Below are 16,498 nucleotides of genomic sequence, written 5' to 3'. Positions count from 1 at the left end.
TAATTCTGTCTGTATAAAGAAACAGTGAACTATTTTTCTTACTAATACTTTTAAATTTTGAATTTGTTAATTTTTTTGCGTCACTGAGGTGTGACTAATTGCATGTGTTTGGGATACGCCACACAGTGTTTTGGTACACGTATATCTTAAGTAGTTATTGCCACAATTCAAGCTAATTAACATATTCATCTCTTAACACACACGTACACTGTGTGTGTTAAGACCACTTAAGATCTATTCTCAAACATACAGGAAGTACTTCCAAGTATGGAGTACATTATCAACTAGATCTACCGTGCTGTACATTTGATCTGTAGAATTTACTCATCTTACACCTGACAGTCTGTAATCTTTGACAAATATCTTCCCATTTTCTCTAACCCTGGCCTCTGACAACTGCAATTTTACTTGCTATTCTATAATCTTGATTCTTTATAGGTGTTACATGTAGGAGATCATGCAGTATTTTGTCCTTTGTGTGCCTGGCTTACTTGGCAAAATGGCTTTTCGGTTCATTTCTGTTGTCACAAGTCATAGAACTTTCCTCTTTTGTAAGGTTAAATAATATTCTATTATAGTGTGTACAAATACCATCATCTCTATGCATTCATCTGTTGGTAGACCTTTTGTTTAATATATATATATATATATATATATATATATGTACAGTATATATATTTATAATAACCATCTGTATCTCATCTGTACCTATATAGCTATATAAATAGTATATAGGATACATAGTATATATAATAGCTATATATATTATAATACTACATATATAATACTATAGCATATATTGTATACTACTAATACTACTATTCTAGTGCAGCATTATGCTATAGTCTATATAGTACTATATATAATACTATGGTATAAATGTAGCTATATATGTATTTTATAGCTGTAGCTAGTTCTCCTATTTTAGCTCTTGAGGACCCTGCATAACACTTGCATGCTAACCAGGGAACACACAGTGCACCCAGGTCCCCTTCTCTGCACACCCCCTCAACACTTGTCATCTGTCACCATTGTTACAACAGTCATTTGTATCTCACTGGCATCCTGTCGCTCTTGGTTTGGCCCCCGTATTGATTGTGAGGGGAAATTGATGGGAGGAAGTGACCAGAGATAACAGGAAGTCAAGCATGTGTGAAGTTACCTGTACTTCTGTTGCTTATAAGTCTTCATTCTTAAAAGAAAACATTTAGCTTTGACTGTAACTGGAGAAGCTTTCCAACTTGAAGGAGATCTTTACTGTCGGGAGTGCTTTGCTTAATGCATGTTTTCCAGATGATTTTAGTGGAGTATTGTTGGCATAGGAGGGTGTAATTTGGAGGCGAGGACATGACCCTCAGCTCACCATGGGACGGAAGAGGCCACCTGTGAAATGATAAACAATATTTTTCATATCTGGGCAACGGGATACAGGGCTGCCTCCAAAAATGTTTCTATACCAGCAGTGTCATCAACACAGATTCTCAGATTCGGTATCATGTGTCCTATTATCTGCTTCATTGCATTTGTAAATTGCTTGTGTTAAAAAGCCATCAGTGCAATTTGGCAGGCCTGTTCCTCACATATTAAAACAGCTAAAATGTACCTTGAAGGGTTACAAAATAATGATTTGAAAGCCAACATTCCAACCAGCAAGTGTTCAGGGAATGCCTTGGCTGCCCCAAACAGATTTGCAGTTAATTTTTAAGCGTCACTGTAGACAGTTGGTCTAATCACGTTTTCTCCTTGACAGAGGGCTTTTTAATGACTGCAACTTCTTGACTGAACACAGAGCACAACAGGAACATGCTTTGCAAGTGCTTGAAAATGCGAGCTAATAGCACTTGCTTCTGATACTTCAGTGGCACATACACTTCTTTGATATAGGGGGAAGGATAATTTGCCTGAGTAACGTTTTCACCCATTTCTTACCAGCCTTTACCCATAATTTCTCTTCTGTCCCCTGAGCACCTACACACACACACACACACACACACACACACACGCATGCACACATGCACGGATGTTGGTTTGCATCTGTTGTACTTAAAAGTGGCTTTTAAACTTACTTCTTTTTTATTTTTTGAAAAAGTAAAACTAAAATTTGTAACAAAATGATAAGAAAACTACAGTTTTCTTGTAAAGCAGTGATATGATGAAAGGAACAAGGTAATTGATTTAGGTTTGTATTAATTGCGATGAGACTTGTCATTTGGTTTTAAGCTCTAGTATAACCCAGGCAGTTTAAGTCTAGACCCTGTGCCAAGGACCATTAAGCTATACTGCCTTCATTTATTGAACAAGAGTAATGCAGTTTCTCCCAGTAACGATAGTGACTGAAAGAGGGTACACCACAGCCCCAGGCGCTTGCCTAATACCAAGACTGCTTTCCCTGTAATTCCAAGCTCAGGTAACAGACCAGGGGGATAAATGGAAGGCAGCTATTTTCTAAGAGCACCAACCACCTGACATCTGCAGTCTTGTCTGTCTGGGACGTATTGGCTACAAGTTTATTACATTCTTTCAGTGACTGTGAAATTAGCCCCTGCCCTGGCCAATCAGAAAGATTGCTATTTCCCTTAGGAAGAATGTCCTGAGGAACATAGGATATGTGTTCATCTCTGTGCCCTGCCTCTACTTGTATCTATCACGAAGTAAGATCTTAGGAATAAGGACAGTGAATAAGGATATGATTAACAGTCTAATATAAATAAATGAATGGCAGTTTGACTGACATTTCACTATAATGTTTTCACATTAATCTTCTTTTAAGAATGAAAGTAAATAGAGGGTACTTCATAACTAGTTAGGCCCTAGAGAATATTTCAAATCAAGTTGAAGTTTCCATATACTAAATCAGAATGAAAGACTAAAACATACTAAAATTCTGGACATTGTCATGATGAGTTTAAAATACAACAAAAAGTCAAGGGGAAAAAAAGATTTGTTTTTCTAATCGTTGTGACTAACTTGAGAAAGAGAAACATTATCTAGCTTCTTTTGAGTATAGAAAAGATTTTACAAAGCCATGTAAACAATAGCTGTTCATTGCCACATAGTGAGTTACTTGCAAACATGGTAACGGAAAGTAGCAAGCATTTCTGATCTCAGCTTATGGGATTTGGACATTAGAAGTGCTCAGCTGGGCGATTCTTCATGAAGTGGTCATCAAGCTCTTACCCAGGCCTCGGGACTAAAGCCTTGGTTGTAGGGAAGGATGTGTTTTATGATGGGTCTCACTCACAGGGGGTGGACAGGAGGCTGACAATCATGTAGGCTTCCCTTTGGGATTGCCTGGGTATCCTCCTGACCTGTATGACTACTTCCAGTAAAGCTAGGGATCTTGGAAGGAGAAAGAGCAAATCGAGAGGTTCATTGTCTTCTACCGCTACTCTTAAAAGCCATGCAATGTCCTGTTTGTTTCATTATTTATTAAAAATTAGTTAGCATTTATTAAATTTTGTCCCTTCCCATGTATTAAAAGCAGGTTGGGAACTCCAGTTCATATTCAGTGAGTGAGGAGTTCAGGATGACCTTTTGAGGAGCAGTTGTCAAAAAATGTACAGGCATATTTGAAAGGTACTACAGATGGGGATCAGCTGAAAGTAAATGGGACTAATGATAAGAAGGAAGTCCAGGCCAGCATGCCCCGCCCTATCTGGGAGGCAAAAGGCAATGCAGAATGTATGGCTGGGCGTATCGAAGAGTGTGAACAAACACTAACTGGCAGCGCCCCCCAAAGCAGTGACGGCGCCAGGAGTCTCAGAAAATGGAGTTGACTTTTCAATTGTCATGATGTGCTGGGTGGGATATTGTTGACACTTAAATTAGTGGTAGAGGTCTGAGGAGATAGATATCTTGCAGTATTTCAAACAATTCTTCATAATCAAAATAACTCTACATTGTGCTTGACTTTCTTATGTGACTAGTGTTTGTGAAAACTTGTTTTGAAACATTTGAACTTCCTTTTAAAATTGCAGAGTCACTTTTGTATGATTTTAACAAATATTATGGAATCTGAACAATTTTATTTTTCTTGTTTTTTATTAGTATATGTTTACAGTACATAATGGGGAGTTGGTGCATATATATAACACTTGCTTTTTTTTTGAACTGGGGATTGAACTCAGGCCCTTGTGCTTGCCAGGCAGGCACTTGTTCTACTGAGCTATCTCCCCAGCCACAACACATCTTAATTGTTCTTTTTTGGGGGGCCCCTACCTCTTTTTCCCTCTCTGCTCCTTGTAATGTCTGGCTTCCCTCCCCTTCACAAAAGTTCTATTTTCATCATTTTCTCCCTTCTGTTCTATTTTTTCCATCCATTTTCCCTCCCTTCTCTTCCTCTTCCTCCATGTTTTTTGTTATTGACTATGATTCATTCATTTACTAAGATTCATTCAATATTAAATCTTGTTACTGACCACACTACTTTTTTTGGGGGGTATGATTTTTTTTCTCCATAATTTTATTGAGAAACAAATAGCAATGAGACAGTTTCAAATCAAATTGGTAGGACAGTTTCAATAATAAACACATTGCATACTCTCTTCCTAGTGGTTATTTGCTGTACAAGATGCTGACATGATATCCTTTTTACAACACTATTAGAACAAATCCCTCTATTCATTAAGAGAATGTAACTATATATCTATCCTAACCACTTTGAATACACAGATACAAAATGAACATTCATCTGTATCCCCTTCTTTGTTTAGTTCCTTCATTTGAATATTATAGATGTGTGAACTCGGCAAAATATTCCAAAATAGTCCAGTAGTGCATAATAGTATTGGGTCTTCCGCTTTACTGGCAATGTCAGAAATTGTTGACCTGAGTCCTCTACAGCTCAACATAACAGCATGATGGCTTTACTTCTTATATTTCGTTTTTATACTTTTCTGCTGGGTGGTTAAGACCGACGTAAAGCAGGATCTATGCAACAAGAGTTGTATCTTTTTGACCACACTGCTTATTGTATTTTAATTTCTTATACAACATATGCAGTATATTCTCCTGCAATTGTATCTGTGACTTTTGCAGTTTCTCCCTACAGGTTGAAACCCCTGGTGCCTTCGCTGTGTCTTCTAGTTTATTCACACTTGGGCATTTGCCTGCTGATGTGCATTCTGTCTAATTATGAATTTGCTTATCTCTCATTTATAATATGGAACTATATTGACTTTTAATAAAATTACATATGTAAGTTATTAGTGTCTATTACTTCAAGAGTGAAAAAGGGGTGTTATAAAATATTTGTTATAAAAATGGTAAGTTGGTTCTGCTGGGTTTGAGAATGACTGTCATACAAACCACTGATGTTATAGCACTGCTCATCACTTCATATAACAAGCCCTGGTCATTGGTGGGAAATGTTCTAGAAAAGATCTATCCAGGAGAATATGACATGAATAATGTGGATAATTTTAATTTTTTTAGTGGCCCTATTTAAGAGTATACAGCAAGTCAGGTAAAGTTAATTTTATTAACCATTCAATATTTTATTTAACCAAATATTATTTCAAATGAAATCAACATAAAACGTATCGAAATAGTCTTTTATTGTTTTTCATCCTGCCTGTGAATGCCACGCATTTTCAACTTGTCGTGGGTCTTGATTCTGATGAACCATTTCAAGGGCTCAGTAGACATGGTCATAGTTACAATAGGGGCCATTGCTGTTATAGAGGGTCTATGAAGAAAGAAATTCTTAAAAAGGGAATAAAATAGGACTTGCTCCTTCTGCGCAAGGGTGGAGCGCTGCCCGCATCCTTCCTGCCCTTCTCTGGCTCTGCTTCATGCCGATGCTGAGGTTCTAGCTCCAGTGTGCTCCATCAGCAGCACAGATCTATGCTGAGGCCGCTCTCCATGACCACTGGCCTCAACGCAAAGCTGGAAAGCCAGGGGGTGCTCTGTGCCAGACTCTTCCACCTTCATCTCCTCCCTTGTTCCTGGTCTCAAGGTCCCACTGAGATCTCCATCTGCCCACGCAGAGACCTCTTCTCTCCAGATGACCTAGGTTCCACGAGAGTCCCTCCCACTGCCTTTTCTACCTGACATGTCCAGCATTTGGGGACATGTCCTTTAGCCAATGTCCTTGTTCCCCACTGGTAACAAGCTCTTTCCTAATCTACCATTTGACAGGCAGGGCTGTTGCTCCTGTAGCCTGGTAGTTAAAAGCGCAGGCCTTCCAGGCAACACACCTCCACTGAAGCCATTTGTATAACCCCAAAGCTGTGGATTCTTGAAAACTAAACTAAATCCCGAGCCACAGTTTTGTAGGAAATTCAAGTAAAACAATACCTTTCGGGGCTGTTGTGATGTCTAATAATGTGAGTCAAGTAAAGCAATGGGTGTAATAAACATAGCCCAAGTCATGAGATGTTGTAAGCAATCGATATAAGGAAGCTCTTATCACACTGTTCTTCAATCTATAATTCTCTTCCTGTTCTCCGCTCCATATTCAAATCCTAACAACTTTTCAGGCTTTCTTAGGTTTCACCTTTTCTCTAAGATGTCTGCAAACTTTATTCTCCCCTTTTCATGTATTTCTTGAGAAGTCTGACATAAACCCATCTGGGTTTCTAGTATGGAGCACATCATGACTATTTATTAAATTAACTGATCAGTTGACTGATTTTGATGAAACGAGGAACACTAGGGCAGATGCTGCCGAGAGTGGACCCCAGCTCCGGTCAGCCTGTGCTCCTTTGCAGCTGTGATGAGCAGTTTGACCGCGACCCCAGGGGCATACTGTGTAGCCCCACAGACATTCCCAGGAGGGTAGGGCCGCCACCACCCACATAGTGTCTCATTCAGTGACATGCCCACAACTGCCCTTTCTCTGCTGCCTGAATCATTTCCCTTCTGCCCTCATGAGCGTCCCAGAATTATCACCCAAAGAAACTACCTGCGTCGAAGACCTGGTTTCAGAGTTTGCTTTGGGGGAACCTGAAAAAGGCAAGAACTGGTATTTCTGAGTCCACATTGGATGCTGAGCATTGTATTAGGTTCTCTGATTTCATTATCTTCTTTCCTGTTTTCAGTGTTCGAACAGGCTTGCTAGGATTATATTCATCTTTCAGAAACAAAAAAGAAAACAAAGAACTCGGAATAACTGATTTTGGGGCTGGAGAGATAGCTCAGTGATCTAAGTGCCTGCCTGGCAAGCACAAGGACCCAGGTTTGATCCCTGGTGCCGCATGCTGTGCCAGCCCTGGAACCCTGAGCATGCCACGCTGAGCACCAGAACCAGGCGTGGTGGCGCATGCCTGTAATCCCAGTGCTGGGGAGGCTGAGACAGGAGGATCACTGCAAGTCCAAGCTGCTTAGTGAGACCTTGTACTACTAATTATTTATTAAATAGATAAATAAATTACAGAGATATAGAAAATAAGTGACAATAATGATTACATAACAACGATGCTTCTATAGTTACCCATTTCTGAATTAACAATGATATAAAAAAATTAGAGTAAAAATAAAAGAAACATAGTTCAGAAAATAAAAGTCAGATAAAATTAGTTCTCTTTCTTAGGTGTAGCTAAAATATGTCAAAGTGAGGTACAGACAGAAACAGATGAAATAGTGTGTGGAGACATTATACATCAAATATTAGATGTCATTTAAATGCTTTATTTGTAGTCCATTTTCTTTATTCTGGGAAATAAAGACAGGAAGATAAGGCAGCAGAGAGCTGCCTGAATGATTCAGATTTCAGAAGGATGTATTAAGAAATGAAACTGATTTGGCTTCTGTGACACTGGATAAAGAATTAGACAAAGGAGGCTTTTGGGGTACTTAGATACTGAATGGGAAGGGAAAGGGTTGGGCTGATGAGAAAAACTATTGAGAAAAATTTCTTTCATATTAAAATGCTCCTTCACAATTTTATCTTTCCAAGTCACACTGGCTACACACATAAGGCTGATAGAATTATAACGTGAACTGTCAACTCCAATAAATGTGGGTAAGGAGATAGCTGGCAAATGTTGAAAGAAAGCAAAGGACAAAGAGATATGTTTCCATATGCATGGGAAAGTAGTGGGGGACCAATGCATCCCCAGGTTCTTAGGAACTGTATTATTCAAATTGGAAACATCAGGAAAACTCACCTAGAATTAGGGAATATGACCCAATTCCATAGCTACTACTCTTTGTGTTTTTATAGTGTAGTTGTTAAATCAAGTTTATAATTTTTTTTTTTTTTTTTTTGCTCCGAATGCCTTCAGGCAGATTTGGCTGGCTTGAGTTGTAGGGATCGAACCACAGCAACCTGAGCCTGACTGCTTTGTTGAAGCAGCCACATAAAGAACTGAGCTAAGGGGCAGGCCCCCAAGTTTATAATTCTTGAGGGGAAAAGGAGTGGTATATTTTTCAAAGGTAAAGCCCATCATCAAATCAGTTTTCATGAAATATGAGAATACTTGGTATTTTGTATTGAGCTTTGGATTTATTAGACAAAACACGATAAATCTTGATGTATGTATTATCTCTGCATTTGCTACTGTTTGCCTTTATAATGTCACTTGAAATTACATAGAACTAGTCAATATGAATTGGGAATTGTAGTTTCTTTTTTAACATTTTAAAATGGTTTTCACTTATGTATAACCCAAAAGCATTGCATCATGCTACTTGCTGTAAATGTATTAGCTCTGCTATGAAGTCATTTACTTTTGAACCCTGCAAAAAGAGGGCTTTAGCCAAGCAAGCTTTTGTCATGTGCCCTCTAACTCACAATTTAATAAATGCCATTTTCTAAGTGCATTACCTCATGCTTTGGCCAGAACCCAGACAAATCCTGAGAGAATAAGAGAAATGTGCTTTCTGACTGATTCATCCATATTTTATTTTACTTTTCATTAAGAAATTACTCTTTGAAAAAAATCAATAATCCCCCCATGGCTCGGGGAGAGGCAGGTGCTTTGCAGGGACACATTCTAATATCTCAGATCGTACTGCCTTCAGCCAGATGTTGCTGATCGAGTTTCTGTCCTTTCTTGTTCTTCCAGCCTGGGCACACGGCGATGCCAGGAGAGTGACCTATCCTACAGACAGCCAGGGCCACTTCTGTGGCCAGAAGGGCACCCCCAATGAGTGAGTATGACCAATTAGCTCTGTGCACAGAATTTCAACTGTGTAAGCTGGAAACTAGAAATCACTTTATCATGAATCTGACTAGACTTCTTAGGAAGACTGAAATTTACAAAGGAGGGTTTTCCTTCCCCCTTTTCCTATGGACAACTGGAAGCAGTTGGGAAGTTTTATATTAAAGGACTTAAGACATGATGTCATTGTCATGCAGCATTTCATTGGAATGCCCAGAAATTCTGCTTCATAAAAATATAATTCTAATGGATAGATTGGGCCAGTGAGTATTTTCAGTGGCTATATTTTGCAATACTATAAGAAATGCGTTACTGGCAGACCAAGCTGTGAGCTACTACATAAAAACTGGTGCAGTAGTTTGATTCTTTTTGTCATGTTGCCTACTGATAAATCGTTCCGCCTTCCAAAGTGAGGGGGAAACCCAGAGATCATCAGTGCTCAACAGAATTTTCAGGGCAACTGAATTTCTCTGGGGGTATTGACCCCCATGTAGCTGAGAAGCCAGTTCTTTTCTATTGTTAATCACAAGAGAAGTCTCATTTCTGAAAGGAAGTTTTATATTTTTTCACCTTAAAATCAAGCAGCCAAGAAAACGTAAATTGCACAATTTTAGAAAATGTTTCCCTTTTCTCCTATTCCATTTCTTTCCTTACTTTGCAGCCTAAGGTTGTTGTTAGATCTCCTAGCTCTTTATAACTAGTTCAGTTTCTGTAAAAGCTTACTTGGGATGGTTTAAAAAAAAAAAAGAGGCAACAGCCTCTACCCCACACTCCCCCACCAGCACCACTACTGTAAAAAAGAAAAGAAAGAAAGAAAACAGGTTTAGAATTTCAATTTTGTTCTCATGCTGCCCCCCATAACTGAGTTTATTACTGTAAGGGCTATCAAGATTCAAACAAGAGATTCAGGAAGGAGTTAGCAAATTCATGGAAAATCACTTTAGGCAAACAAGGAACCAAGATATTTGGAGCGGGAGGGAAAAATCCTTAATCATTTTAAGCTCAGTTTATAGAGGACAAATTTATTCCTATAGAAGGCCTTTTCCCTATCATAGACAAGTGGACTAAATTCTGTTTTAGCACGGTAATTCTTCTTTTAACTTCAGTACTTGGAAAGTCTGAAAAAAGCTTCACATTATAAAGGACAAAGAAAACACCAGGTGATGTTAAAAAAAAAAAAAAAGAAAATCATACAAATCTTTACATCTTTAGTACTTTAAAACAGGCCATTTTAAAAAGGCTTTTACAACAATAAATGTTTTAGACCTAACCCAATGACCCACTTACTTTAAGTAAAGATGTGACACCACAAGTTTCAGTAGGTAAAAATTATTTGGGGAGAATCCTTATTTATCACAGGGATGTGTTCATTAAATTATAATTTATAATAAATTATATTAGAATTTAAACAGATTTTCAACAGTAATATGTTAATAGTAAATTATGGACCAACAACTTAATGCAATAAAATAGGGTAACTGGAAATTATGTTTATAATTTCAACAGTGAATTCTGCTGTTCATTTTCATAGTGTTTTTTATAGTTTCTAGGTTTGTTTCACAATTATAGCTTGCCTTACTCCTGAAAATAACATACTTTTATATTTGCATAATAATTTTATAATTCCATAAACATAGTAGTAAACCCCCAAAAAATCATAGAATTTTGAAGAATTTTACCATACAAGTATAACATCTTAAGTCACTGTAAACAAACTTAAAAAGATAAGTGGCAAATCAAGAAAAAAGTATTTAAAAAATTTTTCAGACAGATGAATCAAATTTCATGATATAAACTGCTCTTACCAAGATCAGAAAGGAGGGCTGGTGAGATAGCTCAGCTGACTAAGTACCTGCCTAGGCAAGTGCATGGACCAGAGTTTGATCCCCAGCACCACCTGCTGGTCTGGCCCACCCCTGGGTGCACTGAGCTAGCCCCAATACTGGTGGTGGTGCATGCCTGTAATCCCAGCACTGGGGAGGCTGAAAACAGGATGATCACTATGAGTCCTAGCAGCACAATGAGACCTTGTATCAAATTTTAAAAAAAAAGACAAGATCAAACAGGAAAAAATGATCATCTAATATAAAAGGCAAAAGTCATAAACAGGAAATAATATAATATAATGGCCAATAATAATAGAAAATGCTTGAGAAGACAAATTAATAAATATGACTTTATTTACTATATTGCCAAATAAATTAAAATGATTAGAATTTCCCCTGTTGGCTAGAGTAAGAACTAGATATATCATTTATATTGGTGATAGTGTAATATAATAATATGTATCAGGTCTTTATCAAGCGTGTATGCCCTGTGATTCGGCAGCGTTGCTCTCAGAGATGTATCTGGTAGCAATAGGAACACATTCCTTAGCATTGTAGGTGCCATGTTTGTTAGCTTTCCATTACTGCAACAAAACAGGCAACATAAACAGTTTAAAGCCATGAAGGTTTACTTCAGCTCGCAGTTTCAGAGGCTGCAGCCCATGGTCACATGACCCTGTTACTTTGGACTTGTGAGCACTTGTGTCATTACAGGGACCTGTGGTGGAGGTGAGCTATTCACTTCAGACAGACAGGAAGCAAAGAGAGGAAAAAGGGTCCAGGGTCTCCATAAGTCTTGCAAGGTCATGGCCTGTGCTTCCTCAACCAAATCACACGTCCTACGGCTCCACTGACTCCCAGGAACCTCCCAGGATAAGACTCTGCCCTTCAACAGGACCATGCGCTTACCAGGCAGGCACTGTCCCACTGAGCAATACCCCCACCCCTCCTCTTTTCACAAAAGATAAACATTTTATCACAAGAATACACATCCTGGAGTCAAATTCTGACTTTACCTCTGTCAGCTTTGACCCTTGGGCATAGGACACACCCATCTAGCTTGACGTTCCTGATAGTGGTGCAAATATTAAATGAGAGAACAATAACTTCGGAGAAATGTCCATCTTTCTTTCTATTTACAGAGCACTATTTTTGGGGGTTCTCCAATGGACTGGCCCCTCTGTGATATTCATGGATACTCAAATAAGAAATGTCTATACCTTTCTTCAGGGATCACTTAGATTTCAGCGATGAATCAAAAAGAGGCATAGATATAAATCTATTGTGTTCATGCAGTGCTGTGTTTTAAGACTAATGTACTGTATTAGTCACTTTTCCAGCACTGGGACAAAACCCATGAGGCCTGCAACTTAAAGGAGGAGGGGTTCATTTTGGCTTATGTCTTCCAAGGGGTCAATCCATGGCCAGCAGGTTTGCAAGCAAAACAGCACAGCAGAAGGGCCTGGTGGAGGATAATTGTGCAACTCATGACAGACAGGTGACAACCAGGTAGCAGAGAGACAGGGAAGGGAGAAGCTGGGAGCAAGCACACACCTATTATGTTGTGCTCACCTGGAGTTCCAGCCAAGTTCCCTCCTTCTAATACCACATTCAGCTAAGAACTAATCAATGGATTGAGCCACTGCTGAATGGAATGCCTTAATGATCCATTCTCCTTATAAAAGACACACCTCTGCATATCTGGGGGGAGATATTTTAGATCTAACCATACGTACCATGCCAGCAATCCCAGGTGATACACCACTCCCATCCTTTTCCACAGGCTCCTTCAAGATCCCAATTTAAAAATAAAAAATAAAAAAATTTAAAAAATTTTTAAAAAGATCCCAATTTAGTGACTTGAGTATTTATCACTCCCTGAATTTATCCAAATGATGAATTTGTTGACTGAGCTCAAAACTGTTTGAGATCAGGAACATTCTCTTTTTCACTGTTGTATCCTCAGCACCTACAGTATTGTTTGCAACTGTAGTAGATACATGATTACATGAATGAAAATGAAAGGCTACCACAGAGAAGTAATTTTTTCCTAAAGTAGGGATCAGTGTGAAGGTCTTAGAAAGTCCTTGCAAAAAAACACTGCTAAGTGTGGATCAGAGTGTGGACCAGTGATACTATACTCGTGTGGAAAACTGGGAAACGAGTTGAGAAGAGTGAGTACTTTTCATTGGGAAACTGGAGTTCAGAAGCGTGAGTACTTTTCGAGGTCCGTTTGACTACTAAATGGCAATGGTAGCGCTTTCCGACCTCTAATTCTGTGCTCTGTAGGCTGCACACCTAGAGTTGCGGTGAAACTGGTTTTATGCTTACCCTAGGCCTAAAAGTCTTGAGCAGAACTGGTAAAAAGAATTCATTAAATAATGTAAGTAACTATGTGTGTCTGTATGCAAAAAGGAAATTTATGTATACTCAGAGGTGTAAAATGTTTAGTCTTCTTCCCAGGCCAGGGGGAATACTTATTCAAGTGTAACTAGAATATTTGTACTTGTTATTGGCATGATGGAGTTATATCAATCCTTTTCCTCTCATCTCTAGAAGAGATAACTTACACCTGAACTTGAATTCTGTACTTAGAAAGGGTGCAGTAATGTTTGGAGTGCAGAATTTGACCTTTTGTGTTGTGCTTATAGGGAGTCCAAAAGGACTCCAGGGGAAGCACTGGGAGTTTTCTAAAATATCAAGAAGACAGAAGAAGCTGAAACTTTAAAGGAAAACAGTGTTTGTTGCTGTGTATAGCTTCTGCCTTTCAGTCTCAGGGAAGTCGTGCGTGACACTTGGGTTAGAGACCATCTCTTTGAGATTTCCACTAAAAAGCAAGAACCTGGTTGATGTTGATGCCACCTGCTGGCTGCTACAAAAACTTCAGCTCACAAAGGTTGTGCTCAACTTGGAAAGTGATGCAGCACCATTACCAAGTAAGGCGGACGGAAAGATCCATGCCCGAGCTCAAATAGACAGGAAGCATGAGGAGGACCTCTCCATGTTCCATCTGGCACCTGAGGGAAACAATAACAGCTCTGCGTCCAGGTCACTGGAGACCTTGCACGGAATGGCAGAGGAGCCCCCCACACACTACACACCCAGGTCCCCTACTTGGAGCTTATGTTTTAAAATATGAATCAATGTAATATATGAATGTAATGAGGAGCTTTATAATAAAAGCAGTGACCCCCCCCAATCTAAGTCTACTCACGGTTTTATTCCACAGACATGATGTTTTCTCTCTCTGGTTTTAGTTCATCAGGCTGCTATTTTTGTGTTATTTTAAATTATATTCTTACTCTTTTATTTCATGCTGTATTAACTTTACATAGCTTGTGCTGAGAGCCAGCTTTGGAAAGTGAAGACGCAGCTCATTCCCACGGTCTCTTCCTGATCCTCATGTTTGGCAGCTGAATTAGTACATAAAGAGCTCCTCGTGGTCACTTTAAATAATATACTAATATTCTACTTCTTGTTCCTGCTGCCCTTAGTCAGTACTTTAACTCCTCTTAGTTTCATTCATTTTGCAGTATTGAATAACTAGCTAGAATGGGCCAAGTCCTAGGCTAACATTCTGACATAGTAAGAATGAAAAACTGGATAAGGTCTGAACTGTACCTTTGAGGATAACATAAGCTGGTAAATAACTTGAGTACTTTATGTACTATTTTGCAGTTTATAAATCAACTTTACTTTTCATGCAGTCTCGATACTTACGGATTTTCCATTCATAATTTTAACTTCTCTTAAGGGACCAGTGATCTGTGACACATGATAATTTATGTATTTGCTTAGGTACAAATGCGAATCACATGCTCGGCATGAGCTGTGGGTGATGCAATGGTTTGAGTGGTGAAAGAGCCATGCTGACTCGCAGAGCCCTGAGTAACCTTGTGCTTCCTACATGTGAATTTATAACCAGCTGCACGAGGCATTTGAACTCAGGGACGTGATGTGGGCTTATTTTTCTCCTAACGTTGATCTTAACTATGCTTTTTCAAATTTCCCTTCTTGCTTTGCCATCTCAGCGAGATTTCATTGTTTGCCAGACATTTTTGTGGGCCAGACTTTAGCGTAGTCCAATTTAAAATTTCAGTCTTATTTCTTCCAGCCTCCAGTTTGATCCTACAAAGGAGATGGAGTCTGGAGAGTATCTGATCTGCTCTGTTTCACTCCTTTCTGATTCTAACTCTCTAATCATGTTAGGAGGGATGCGAGGAGGAAGAAAGGGTTGTCTGTTATTTTGATGGCTGCAACCCGGTCCCCTAAGGCTGTTGTTGCTGTGGCTAAGACAAAACTGACTAGCTGTCAATACTCTCTTTGAAGGAAGAAACCAAAGACAGGCTTTCTTACAGTCAACCAGGGAGAATTTTCTGGCAAGTCCTTCCTAGATAGCTGCATGTGTGATAGCAGCTTTGGCCAGCTGTCTCCTGGATGGATTCAGCTCCGTTCCTGGTGATTTGCCTCCACAATCTCTCATTGTCAGGCAAGGTTCTACCCAGGATGCTCAAGCTCGCTTGCATTTCTGCACATCCTGCCTGGACAGGCTTCTTCCCTGGTGACTTCTTTCTGCTCCACTGAACTTGCTCCTTTGTGAGCTCTATGGGTCTCGTTTCCCTCTCCTCAAATAGGCACAGAGACAGGTCTGCCACATAAGAGGTTTCAACTGGAAAGTGAAATTCTGTCTGCCTTCCTGTGGGCACATTTAGTCTAGAAGGGTTCTCTCAGAGCCTGCTCTGGTTTGGAATTGGGGAAGACAGCCCATCTTGTCCTCACTGATGGAGAGCACTAACCCTTAAGTCTGATCTCTGTATCAGATCTTTCCAACTCTGCTCTCTCAACTCCATTTCCTCCTCTTTCGCTTGTGTATACAGGATCCAGAAAGGCATAGAAGCAACAGAAGAATTGAGCCCTAATTTGCTGCTGAGGATTTTCTTTATCCATAGATGGATTGATTCTGGGTCAGTGGGGAAAACATTGCTTAGCAGCCCATTCCATGTTTTAAGCTATTCATGTGGTCAGATTAATTAAAGGAAGACTTGCTTAGGTGCTGGGAAACCTTCTGGAGTACTTAGGGCTATGTCTCTTAAGGCGTGATTTACGAAACACCTGTATCTATACTCACTGAGAATCTTAGGGGGTGATGTCCAAACAGGTAGGCTCTCAAGGTCAAGGAGGACTCAGGAACCAGGATTTGTAATAAATACCTCAAGTTTTATCTACGTGTACTAAGGTGGGGCATTTTCTTCTCTTGAGTCCACTATGTGGTGTCTTCGGTCCTCCCAGCACCACTGGGATGTAGACAGGGCTGGCGTTGTCTTCATTTGCCAATGAGAACATTGAGATTCAACAAAGAACCAAGGCTTGTTAAATGACAGAGGAATAGTTAACTCTAAGATAGTGCTTAATTATAGTCAGAGGCCATTACTCTTCCATTATCACTTTTAATAGAAAAAAAATATCAATCAAATTTTTTTATCAGGGCTAGGGAGACAGCTCAGTAGAATAAATACTTGCCTGGCAAGCACAAGGGCCTGAGTTTAATCCCTGGTTCCTCAAAAAAAA

The 16,498-nt window shown here is 39.4% G+C and overlaps 1 protein-coding gene across 6 annotated transcripts in view; it reads left to right on the top strand.

Moving 5' to 3' along the window:
- The window catches only part of Slc44a5 (solute carrier family 44 member 5), a 223,051-nt gene that overhangs the window by 158,442 nt on the left and 48,111 nt on the right, over positions 1 to 16,498 (top strand). For all 6 annotated transcript variants that reach the window (XM_023718339.1, XM_023718342.1, XM_023718340.1 and 3 more), the window contains one exon: positions 9,009 to 9,093. In XM_023718339.1, coding sequence (XP_023574107.1) covers positions 9,009 to 9,093 — 85 coding nt within the window. The remainder of the gene's footprint in view (positions 1 to 9,008; positions 9,094 to 16,498) is intronic.

Source organism: Octodon degus, unplaced genomic scaffold, assembly GCF_000260255.1.
Source record: "Octodon degus isolate 3935 unplaced genomic scaffold, OctDeg1.0 scaffold00057, whole genome shotgun sequence".
NCBI lineage: Eukaryota > Metazoa > Chordata > Mammalia > Rodentia > Octodontidae > Octodon > Octodon degus.
Note: the sequence above shows the minus strand (reverse complement) of the source record. Positions and strands in the feature narration are given on the sequence as shown.